The sequence below is a fragment of the Coccinella septempunctata genome, chromosome 2, assembly GCF_907165205.1.
Source record: "Coccinella septempunctata chromosome 2, icCocSept1.1, whole genome shotgun sequence".
NCBI lineage: Eukaryota > Metazoa > Arthropoda > Insecta > Coleoptera > Coccinellidae > Coccinella > Coccinella septempunctata.
In genome coordinates, this window is record NC_058190.1 from 1,980,616 (window position 1) to 1,993,291 (window position 12,676).

Sequence of the window (12,676 nt, forward strand, 5' to 3'; positions counted from 1 at the left end):
TCTATCCATTCTTCATTTATTTCAAATTTCATTCCTCTCATCTCATTGAAAATTCAACTGAAAGTGCTGAAAAGACTTTCACGGGTAAGTGGATGAGAATAAGATTTTTTATGAATTATTTTGGAAATGAATGAACGGCTAATTCAAAAAGTTTTGATATATTATTATGTTGTAGCCACTGTGTGGTTGCAGATTTTGAATTTCCAGTCTATATAATTAATAATCATTCGTGATCAAATTCGAAATGGTTTCAAAGGAATATAAAATATTTTTTGAGTTGTAAATCACAGAAGATGCCCGAACATGTTGAACATAGGTACTAATTTTTCATTTCGAACGACCGAATGCTTCTCATTCAATGGGGTATTTTCCTAAATTTCAAAATATATGTCATAAAAATCCTTATAACTCAAATATCTCGAAATATATTTTTTTCGAATTTTAACATATTGCATTTTGTCTGTATTCGATTACGAAAATTCTGATTTCAGAAGTGCTCTTGTGAACATTCTACGTCATTTTTACAATCCGGCAACGCCCATTTGTGTCAGTCATGGTCATGAAAGTTTTCTGATCACCATATATGTAATAAATATCAAGTTTGATGATCACATTATTCACATTTGACAAGAAAAACACACAATGACACAAAATGTCATCGGTTTTAAGAAGGTAAAGACACTGATTACAGAAACAATTTTTTGTAATCTGTGGATATCTTCTTGATCGGTTCCAGTGTTGTCGAATTAACAAAAATTACTATACTTTAATAAAGGCATTCTACGTCACAAGCTTTCGAAGTCGAAGTTTCGAAGGGTGTATTTCTGAAATGTCTGAATTTTGAAGCGAATCTTTTACGTGTTGGATAACTAGTAGAAAAGGCTTTCCATAAATAATCTCAAATTCGGTTTTGGAGTTTTAGGAAACTTGCCCATTCCAGGCCCACCCTTGATAGTCGGGAAGTAGATGAACATGCGAGGTACGAGAATTATAAACGAGAGGGAAAATCGAATGGTGTAGCAAATGGAGAGGACCTGGAAACTGGAAAAACTGACTACTTCATGCACTACCTGCCAGTTCCACTAGATTCAAAATCTGATGGGGGTAATTATTTTATATTCAGTGTAGTTTGAAAAATGTTGAAAAACGGCCAAATTTTGAAACCAATGAAGTGCAACTTTATACAGGGTGTGTACAAATACGTGACTCGTACAAATTTTTTTACAGTAGATTCTCGAGGTCAAACGAAACACTTTATTCCTATTCAATTTTTCCGATTCGACTCTGATAAAAAGATATAGCCATTTTGGGTTTTCATAATGAGCTGTGCCACCCCTGGAGGAACAAAATTCCCTTCAGAATAAGAAGTTTATCTATGACATTACACATTTGTTGATCTTTTGAACAGAGTTGCATTCAGCCAAAGTACCAAATTTTCCGAATATCACATACACTTCTCACAAAAATTAAAGGAACAAAAAAATTTTCGGAATTTTTTGGTGATTTTCAACAGGCTTTATTCCAGTGAAAAATGGTCGTACAGGAAATAAAAAAAAAAAACGCTTTTGAAGCTTGAAGACTCTTGTTTTTGAATTCATTGGTCAAAAATTTTTCGGAGCACCGGTAGCCATGCAATCCTTAGATTAAGTGCGAAGAAAAAATTTTCAAAATTTTTCACATTTTTTTTTGCTCTATGGGCATGGAAAAATTGTTTCGAGCTAGACCAATGCATAGGTCGCATAGCCTCTTTATTCAGCTTCAATTTGCTTTTTACGGGCTTCAGATACGACCATTTGTCTTTGAGATATCAAATTTTGAATGCAAAAAGATCCTTTTTCACTCAACTGCCAATATCTCTGGAACTACTGGTCGCCCGGCGAGCTGCCAGCCGGCGTCTTTTTCTGCAGAAAATTTCCCACAAAAATCTGCTATGGCTAATTTTGAAAAAATTTTTTTTCCACCTGTTACGTTAACGTGAAAAAAGAGCAAAAAAATGCCATTTTTCCTTTTTTTCGTTAATCGCCTATATCTTCGTCAATATTGGGGGGAAAGCTTAGGTTAGAAGAAAATTTTACAGTCTAATGTATCCCAAAGGCCCCCCTAAATCAGTAGATTGATCGGTTCAGCGGTTTTTCTGGACCGATTGATTGAAATTTGGGTAACGTTAATGCCGGCGGTAAATCAGTCATCACTCAAAATTTTTGTAAGAAACCTCGATTTCTAAAAAAACGAGAAAAAAGTTTTTTTTCTGAATTTTGTTTTAAATTTTCAAAAAATTTTTTTTTGGAAATTTTCGAAATTTACGAAAAATTTTTTTTGGATTTTTTTTTCGATAATTAATCTTAAAAAAACACAAAATTGAGTAAAAAGTGGAAAAAAATGAAATTATTGATTTTTAAAAAGATTAGGTCAAGTTTAAGGAACAAAAACCTTGTTCCCTTAATTTTTTCAAAATTTCAATCAATCGGTCCAGGAAAACCGCTGAACCGATCAATCTACTGATTTATGGGGGCCTTTGGGATACATAAGACTGTAAAATTCTCTTCTAACCTATAAGCTTTCCCCCCAATATTGACGAAGATATTGGCGATTAACGAAAAAAAGGAAAAATGGCATTTTTTTGCTCTTTTTTCACGTTAACGTAAAAGGTGAAATTTTTTTTTTTTTTAAATTAACCATAGCAGATTTTTGTGTGAAATTTTCTGCAGAAAAAGATGCCGCCTGGCAGCTCGCTGGGCGACCAGTAGTTCCAGAGATATTGGCAGTTGAGTGAAAAAGGATCCTTTTGCATTCAAAATTTGATATCTCAAAGACAAATGGTCGTATCTGAAGCCCGTAAAAAGCAAATTGAATCTGAATAAAGAGGCTATGCGACCTATGCATTGGTCTAGCTCGAAAAAATTTTTCCATGCCCATAGAGCAAAAAAAAAATGTGAAAAATTTTGAAAATTTTTTCTTCGTACTTAATCTAAGGATTGCATGGCTACCAGTGCTCCGAAAAAATTTTGACCAATGAATTCAAAAACTAGAGTCTTCAAGCTTCAAAAGCGTTTTTTTTTATTTCCTGTACGACCATTTTTCACTGAAATACAGCCTGTTGAAAATCACCAAAAAATTCCGAAAATTTTTTTGTTCCTTTAATTTTTGTGAGAAGTTTATTTTTTAATTTTAAACATCAAATTACCCGAAAACGGCGCGGCGTATTATACGAGAAAATATAAAAATACTTTTATTTCACAAAACGTTCAAATATTCATTAGATAGTATCCAACTTAGTTTCAAGTTTGGGTTCTTTGAATTTTTGGTATTTTTATGGTTCGTAATGGTCATAATGAGAAAACTGGAAGACGTGGGTGATATCTTGTGTTCGAAAAAGATTCATCGAATAAATGAAAAACTACAACGAAAATCATTTCATTCGATAAAACCGTTTGTGAGATAGAACAAAAAATAACATTTTTGAATCTACTGTAGAAATATTTCGTACGAGTCAAAGATTCACCCTGTATACAAATAGCAACGCAAAGGTGGTGAATTCACGGAGCGTGTGATACGGAAATGGGATCCGACTTCGAACGCGCAACGGGTGATTTGTTCGAAAGCCAGAACTAAGACACACACTTAACGGGCAATGAAGTCGGAACACAGAAGGGATGGGGCTCGAGCGAGACGGCACAGAAACACGACGGTTCACCTCTGAGTGCTTTCTGCTCCCCCCGGGTGTTCACACCAGCAGAGCGAAACCGCTGGCAATTAAAAAAAAGGAAAGGCGGTTCACCCCTGAGTGCTTTCTGTTCCTCCCGAGTTTTCTCACCAGCTGGAAACGGAATGTATCCCATGTGCTGACAATCGGTAAAATGAAGATGTATTGAGTCTGGCTTATCGGCACTAACGAACTCGGTTATCTCCCAAATCAGGATGTTTTTCACGGTGATACATCGTTTTCCAGATCTGACAAAGGAATAAAAACGGTCCGAAATGTTTACGTTTTCGAACGATGCGATGTGGGAATCCTCAATTGGAATTAAAAGTATGTCAATTGAAACCAAAACGAAAAAATAGAAACCTAATTATTTTAAAATGAGGGTCCCTATTTTTGTTAAAAAAAAATTCAAACTTTATTACAATTCGATTTGTAATTTATTCTATGAGTTTTATTTGAATTTTTCTCCTCAAAAATGATTTCTTGCAGGAGTTGTTCTCCAAAGAAAGCGGGCTAAATATTCTATAAACGACAAGAAAAATATTCCGAATAAAAGGAAAGGTAAATCTGGATCAGGAGCATCGGACAAGGAATATTTTTTTAATCCGGACTTCCCGTTCACTTTTCTAGGAAGTTATCCCGGTGAGAATTCCTCTGGGATTTTTTTAATACGAGGATTATTTTCTGGTTTTCATTTCAGGAACGGACGGGTGGAACGACACTCTGATAATGCATGAAAACTCGTATACGAGTCACGATGACGACGTCCCAACGGTGCAGGAGATAAGCACGAGGACGGTACACTTCCATGATGATTTTGGACCACATGATGTCGATAAAGAGGCGATCTTAGACTTTGTCGCAAATTTTCCTTGTAGGTATTTCATGTCCGAAATTGAGGTACATTTTCACTCTTCTATAGTTGGGGAGTAGACGTTGTTAAATCGTGGAGACCTATAGTGAATTTCGAAGATTAGATGGTAGAAAGGAAAAAAAGGGTCTATGATTTATGCACTTTCAGCGGTGGGGAAAGCGTATGCAGGTTTTCATAGATGTAAAAAAATATCGTCAGGTGTACATACTCGAGTGTGTCAGATTATATTATAATTATATACAGGGTGGCCATTTGAAAACGAAACAGACGAGATTACAGACGAAATAAATTTTTTCGATAGAAATGCTCGGACAGGTCGAGTTTTGTTTCGAGGGGGACAACTTAAGATGTAGGTTACGGACGCATAGCGCTTCAACCCTTGCTACTAAAACCCTCACCCCCAATTTTTGAATAGGGAAGATGGGGTGAGTGATATCTCATTTGAAAGGTATTTTTATACTGATTTCAGCACAGTAATTGTTTTTTCATTTTATGCATTAGTTCTCGAAATATTCTTAACTAAGTATGTGAAAATGAAGTGGTGTTTTCATGGCACTTGTAGTGTTTTTTTGTGAAAAATCGACATTTTGAGCTCCAAAACAACCATGACTGCTTCAAAGGAAGCCACAAGTTGATTGAAGAATTCTGCGGTTCTATTCGCACATTGATTGTTTGCAAAAAAAAGTGAAATTATTTCCACCCGCTCTGCAATTGAATAAACCATGTCGAACAATGAATTAGAACACATACATGTCTCGATTCAAAACTGAGAATAATTCACATGTCAAAGAACTAGTAAGCCAACTTAATGATCTGTTCGTAATAAATAAAAAGTATCGATTCTCATTTTTTTGAAAAAGATATGAATTCAATAATCAACAAAATGAAAACATTATTGAAGCCAACTGAGAAAACACTTCATAATTAAGTCGGAAATCGTTTCACGAATTAGGACTGGAATATTTCTGTGGCATCATTAATGATTTGATTTTCTTAACTGGTAATCTGATCAGAGATATGTACGTATTTATACTTTTTGGAGATTTCTATCGATCAAGTGTTACCGCATGTTATTGGAAATACTGCAAATTATATCGAAGATAATTTAGATTGAGTTTCAGCAAGATTGAGCTCCTTCGCAATACGCTTTGTTTGTTCGACACCTTGATTAAAGATTTCTATGTCAGTGGATTGGAGGAAGGAAGCCACAGTCATGGTTGTTTTGAAGCTCAAAATGTCGATTCTTCACAAAAAAACACTACAAGTGCCATGAAAACACCACTTCATTTTCAAATACTTAGTTAAGAATATTTCGAGAACTAATGCATAAAATGAAAAAACAATTACTGTGCTGAAATCAGTATGAAAATACCTTTCAAATGAGGTATCACTCACCCCATCTTCCATATTCAAAAATTGGGGGTGAGGGTTGTAGTAGCAAGGGTTGAAGCGCTATGCGTCCGTAACCTACATCTTAAGTTGTCCCCCTCGAAACAGAAATCGACCTGTCCGAGCATTTCTATCGAAAAAATTTATTTCGTCTGTAATCTCGTCTGTTTCGCTTTCAAATGGCCACCCTGTATAATTATATTATCTATATGCCATACGTGTCTCTTCAACAAATTCATGTTAATCTGACAGTTTGCGTGGTGGGGCTGGCCGTATGGAAGAGTTGAAAATGGTAAAAAAAATTTTTTTCGAGCGTGTCAGAATTTTAGGGGATATGATGACCCAACGGAAGCTACCTTTCAAAAGACTGACATTTCGGATGTTACGCATTGTCTCAGTGAACCTTTGAAAATGCAAAAAAAGTCGTTACGTAACAAAGCATTTCTTTTAACTATCTCCCTTCCTGTACCCCTAATCGTTTCTGTATTCATTATGAAAGTTGTTGATAATAAAATTCTATACATCTTTTGTCTGAAGTAAATTTAGATACTCTTAACCTTTTTCGAGTTAGAGGGCGTCATGGTCGAGGAGCTCAGCCACATAAGCGAAAAGCCAAGGTCATTCTAGAAACCCAATCTAATATTCATCCCAAAAACGTTCAAACGTAGAAAAAAAAGCTTTGAACAAAATTTGTAGAAAATGTTATGTTTTAAAACTTTTATAATGAGTGCGAAAACAATTTGAATCCCAAGAGTGGAGATAAATCAAAAAAATTGATTTTCGTGACCTTCATTATGGCCAATTTTAATTTTTTCGGCTTGCTGAAACTGTCAGATTTTATTTTTTCTGTTATTCTTGAATCATTAGCTGCAAATTAAGAAACAAGCCAACACGCTCGATGAGAATGTTCACGTGATTTTTTTTGCAAGTTTGCCGCTTTCCCACACATTTTTGTCACGCGAAAATTGTCAGATTGAGGGAATATATAATAATAATAATAATAATAATTCCATCGAATAGTTTTTGTTGCTGATAGTTCAACACCGTTAAAGCTACAGCAGGACCACTTGGAAACCGTCGAACACTCTGCAGAAAGTAAAATGCAGAAACTGATTGGCAAACCTTTGCATGGAACGAGGTCAATCATGATTACGTCGACATATCCGCGTCAAACTACTGGTTGACTTCCGGAAGGTTGTTTCCTGAGACAGAGGGCTTCATGTTCGCCATCCAGGATCAGGTGATTCCAACAAGAAATTACGTGAAATATATCGCCAAGGATCATTGGCAGACGATAGCTGTCGTTATGGCTGTGCGACACATGAAACTATCCAGCACATCACCGGGAGAAGTTCGTGGGCACGGAGTACAAAAATAGACATGATGCCGTTGCCAAGATTCTCCACCAAGAATTGGCACTAAAACACCAACTTCTAAGTTCGAAAAAGGTTCCTTATTACAATTACCATCCGGATACTGTGTTGGAAAATGAACATCACAATATCTACTGGGATCGCACGGTTCTCACAGACCGGAAAATAACCCACAATAGACCTGACCTCATATTGCTCAATAAGGATGAGGACAGAGCACTATTCATGGACGTGACGATTTGAAATAATAACAATCTTCTAGATAGGCACACTGAAAAAATTTCAAAATACAGAGATCTCGAGGAACAAACCAGAAGACAGTGGAAGCTGAAAGATATCAAGACCATCCCTATTGTCATTTCATCTACAGGCCTGATACCGAAGAAAGTACTAGAGAACTTGAGGAAACTTCAGTTGGACGAAAATATCTATAGTCATGCTGAAGGCGGTACTGCTCGGAACGGCGAGAACCATGTACGCAAGTACATGGGGAATGCAGAGGAACACCGTCTGCTCCGACAGGAAGTGCGGGTGGATCAGGATTCCAACCTACAGCAAGGAGCCGAGGAGCGACCCGGACCCGACCACCACCACGAGCCCGAAAACCTGGAAAGGGCTCCAACAGAGCTTAATCCTTTTGATATCTGAGATATCTGGGATAAGTGAATGTTCCTCTGGAGAGTAGTGTGATAGCCGCGAGGCTAAAGTTATAATATTTATTTGCGAAGTCTTACAAATAAACTTAATCACAGAGATAGAGACTATCTGTGCGTCTTTATGACTTTAGCCTTGCAGCTTTCACACTCCTCTCCAGAGGAACATTCACTTATCCCAAATATCTCAGATATCAAAAGGATTAAGCTCTGTTGGAGCCCTTTTTAGGATTTTGGGCTCGTGGTGGTGGTCGGGTTCGGGCCGCTCCTCGGCTTCTTGCTGTCGGTTGGATTCCTGCTCCACCCACACTCTGTCGGAGCAGACGGCGTTCCTCTGCATTCCTCATGTCCTTGCATACAGTTCAGCAGTACCGCCTTCTGCATGACTCTGTAGATATTTTCGTCCAACTGAAGTTTACTCAAGTTCTCTGGTAGTTTCTTCGGTATCAGGCCTGTAGATGAAATGACAATAGGGATGGTCTTCATATCTTTCAGCTTTCACTGTCTCCTGGTTTGTTCCTCGAGATCTCTGTACTTTGAAATTTTTTCTGTGTGCCTATCTAGAAGATTGTTATTATTTGGAATCGCCACATCGATGAATAGTGCTCTGTCCTCATCCTTATTGAGCAGTATGAGGTCTGGTCTATTGTGGGTTATTTTCCGGTCTGTGAGAACCGTGCGATTCCAGTAGAGCTTGTGATGATCATTTTACAATACAGCATCCGGATGGTAATTGTAATGGGGAACCTTTTGTGACCTCAGATGTTGCTATGATGAAAAATCTTGACAACAGCATCATGTCTATTTTTGTACTCCGTACCCGCCAACTTCTGACATCCCCCTGTGATGTGCTGGATAGTTTCATGAGTCGCACAGCCATAACGACAGCTATCGTCCGCCACTGAGGCATCCTTGGCGATGTATTTCATGTAATTTCTTGTTGGAATCACCTGATCCTGGATGGCGAGCATGAAGCCCTCTGTCTCAGGAAACAACCTTCCGGAAGTCAACCAGTAGTTCGACGCAGATATGTCGACGTAATCATGGTTGACCTCGTTCTGGTGCCTCCCATGCAAAGGTTTTCCAATCAGTTTTTGCATTTTACTTTCTGCAGAGTGTTCGACGGTTTCCAAGTGATCCTGCTGTAGCTTTAATGGTGTAGAACCATCAGCAACACAAACTACTCGATGGAGTTCTGACGAAGCTGCCTTGCTCAAGAAATATTTTCGAAGTCCTTCAATTTCCTGGGACATACGGTTGGACAAATCAACAATTCCTCTACCCCCAAGATGTCGTGGTAGCTCTGTCCGTTCTATTGAGCTTTTGGGGTGATGTTTATTGTGTTTAGTCAGCATCGTCCTTATTCCATCGTCCAAGAGATAATACCAAATGAATAGCTCAGCGCCGAGCAAGCATAGGTGTTAATCGCTTTTATCAGATTCTTGCTGTTAAGACCAGTTCTCATTATCCTCCTCAATCTTCGGGTGAACTCCTCCGTTCATTCTTTCTTCATCTGGGTCTGATTGATTTTTCTTGCCTGTTTTATGCCTAGATACTTGTATGCGTCTCTTTCCTTTAATGCTTCAATTTCTGCACCTTCCTTGAGTTTGAACGTACCATCTTCTATTTTCCCTCTCGTTATGTTAAGCAGTCGACATTTTTCTAGTCCAAACTTCATTTTGATGTCTTCCGAGAATCCTTCCACCATTTTCAGCATCAGTTGCATTTGTTTTTTGGTAGATGCGAAGAGTTTCAAGTCGTCCATGTAAAGGAGATGATTCAGTTTCATCATAGTTCTACTGCCGCTCTTGATGGAAAATCAAGTGCAGAACCACAGAGGGCTCAGCGAGTCTCCTTGGAAAATTCCGCGTCTTATTGGAATAGGTCCTGTTGTAATGGAGCAATCTGCTGCTTTCATTTGAAGACTAGTACGCCAGGTTGACATGGCGTTTTTCAGGAACTTAATAATATTGGTATCCACCTTGTAAATCTTCAAGATCGTCAAGAGCCATTCGTGAGGTATAGAATCGAATGCTTTTTTGTAGTCTATGTACGCAGCGTAAAGATTCCTTCGCTTAGAGAACGCTTGATTGCAGATAACTGAATCTATCATTAGTTGTTCTTTGCACCCTCGGCTGTCTTTGGTGCATCCTTTCTGTTGCATGGCGATGATGTTATTCCTTTCGCAATGGTTGTGAATTCGGTTTGAAATGCACGATGTGATTAATTTGTACATCGTTGGAAGACATGTGATTGGTCGGTACTTGGATGGGTCTTCTGTATTCCTTTGGTCTTTAGGTAACAAGTATGTTGTGCCATGTGTAAGGAATACTGGCATTCTTTCAGGATTTTCAATGACATCATTTATTCCGGAGGTCAATTTGTCATGCATGATCCAAAGTTTCTTGATCCAGAAGTTCTGTAATCCATCAGGCCCAGGTGCTTTCCAGTTGTGCAGTCCTCTGATAGCTGATTTTACTTCTTCAATTGTGATCATGTCATGCTGCATCGGCTCATATTTTATAGCTTATTATTATTATTATATACTTTTCAACATGTAATCAACCACATAAATCCTAGGCTGACCGGCCACCGAATGCGAAGTTGAGCGTTTTCATATGCTAATATAAATGACAAGCTACGAATCGAGTGACGTAGATTGTCATTTAGCATTGAAGAAGCTCAACTTAGCATTCGGTGGCCGATCTGACACGCCCTAGTATGTAGAATGATCGTTTTTTTTTTAACTATTCTGACAGGTTGTCTTAGACTTAGACAATTCCTCCTCTATACAGGAGTAATTTTTGGTAGGAGTTCTCTACAGGGTCCAAGGTATCCCCCCTTTTGTATTAACCTGACACGCTCGAGTATATCCCGAATTTCCTTCTTGGGTTCCAGAAGGGATGATAACATTATAATTTGTTCCTTATATTATGTTACCTATCTTGATTTGAGTTGATTGAGTTGTGAAATTGGTGGTCAAATTTCAGAACTAAAGAAAAAATTCGATATTTTCTTGTTGGCTGCCTAGCTCTAGAGTACATAGAGAAAGGTTGTCTCTGCTAGAGTATTTCGATAGATATAGGGCCTGTTCCGATATTGCTGGTTTTACTGGCCCGCAATCGAATAACAATAAAACTCGAACGACTGGGCCAATAATAGGCATCGTCTCTGAAATACTGATAATATCGGAACAGACGGATAGTATATTTCTGTAGAACTCGCCAGCATTTAATACGAGTTTTTGACTTGTACTGGACTGCAGTTAATCCTCGATCGTAAATGAGGAAGAAACCTTCAGAAATTCTAGGTTTTTGACGTTTATATAAATAAAACAAAGAAATCTGAGTCAGTCGTCAGTTTGACAAAAGTGAGGTTAGCGCCGATCACAGACAGGGATGGGTAGTACCCATAGACTTATAATATTATTATTTTAAGTCTATGGTAGTACCGAATCATTGAATTTTCTTTAGTTCAATGTACCGAATCGACTCATCAATGGCGAAGAGTAGTGTTTTTGGCCTCAGTATTTATGAAATTAATTTAATTTTAAAGGCAATATTCGACCCGAAAATGTTGATCTCCAGGCCTAGTAACTTTGCGAACTGATAATCTATGTTTTCTAGGGCCGGGTTGGTGTTATCCTGAACAAGACGAAGAAGAAGCTGGCACATGTTGCGAAACGCACGAAGATTGCGAAGATCGGATAGAGCCTTCAGAAGAAAAATTCGGATTGGAAAATAAAAGTCTTTTCAAGAGGTATAGAAGCGTATGATGGCAGTTCATATTTCTCATGAAGTTACTGCTTTCAGGTTACATTGCGCATGTGAATTCAACTTCTTCAAATGCTTGAAGGGTAACGGAGATGTCATCAGTAATTCGCTGGGTGTAGCATACTTCAATATTATAGCTCCAAAATGTTTTGCATCGGAACAAAGAATCTCTTGCCTATCTAGAAATAGATGGTGGGTACCATATGCTTAACGCTCTGAATGCCACCTCCTTTTCTATTCTTAATTTATAGGAAGAAATGTGTCAAGTATGGATACGATCAAAAGTCCAAAAAAGGTTATCAATGGGTGGATACACCAACATATTGATGTCAAGTTGTGACGTGAATTCGCTATGGAGAAAATGGAAAATCTTTTAATTTTTTTTTCGAATAGAATCCTCCGAATGTGTAGCAATTTGTAAATATAATAAATAAGGTGTTGTCTCTAATTTTTCATTACCTACTATACAGGGTGTCCCAAATTCGATAACCAGTGGGGAATTTCGGAAACTAGAATAGCTCGAAGAAAACCAATGACACTTTACGAGCCCTCTATTTCAGAGAAACAAAGAATAGTGAAAACCCTAGCCTCCTACTATTCTTCGTTTTTGAGTTATTAGCAAAAAAATTAGATTTTGACGATCCGAAAAGTTCTCATATCTTTTTTGTTTTTGAAGTAACAGATCTGAAACTTGAACCTTCTACTGGCACATTATACGTAGAATCCACTGGCGAGCATTTCAAAGCATTAGGCGAACTTTTATTGAATTTGTTATATTTTGAATTGGAAAAAAAATTTGTCAGTTAATTCTACGTTTAAAACTGCCTGTAGAAGGTTCAAGTACATTCTACGCCACTGAATATCAGCTGGTATCTGACAATTCTGACATTTTACAGCTAACTTCACTCGAC

The 12,676-nt window shown here is 37.7% G+C and overlaps 1 protein-coding gene across 1 annotated transcript; it reads left to right on the forward strand.

The window, feature by feature from the left end:
- Window positions 1-293: 293 nt before the first annotated feature.
- LOC123308719 lies at window positions 294-12,151 on the forward strand. The gene is made up of 7 exons (XM_044891509.1): window positions 294-316; window positions 923-1,104; window positions 4,193-4,345; window positions 4,404-4,577; window positions 11,619-11,751; window positions 11,805-11,957; window positions 12,017-12,151. The coding sequence occupies exons 1-7, from the start codon at window positions 294-296 to the stop codon at window positions 12,090-12,092; spliced, it is 894 nt and encodes a 297-aa protein (XP_044747444.1). The 3' UTR covers window positions 12,093-12,151.
- The last annotated feature ends 525 nt before the right edge of the window (window positions 12,152-12,676 follow it).

Coding starts and splice junctions, on each gene's coding strand:
- LOC123308719 (XM_044891509.1), top strand. CDS start 294: ATGCCCGAACATGTTGAACATAG. Junction 4,346..4,403: donor TTTTCTAGGAAGTTATCCCG/GTGAGAATTCCT, acceptor TTTTCATTTCAG/GAACGGACGGGTGGAACGAC. Junction 11,958..12,016: donor TGCCTATCTAGAAATAGATG/GTGGGTACCATA, acceptor CTTAATTTATAG/GAAGAAATGTGTCAAGTATG.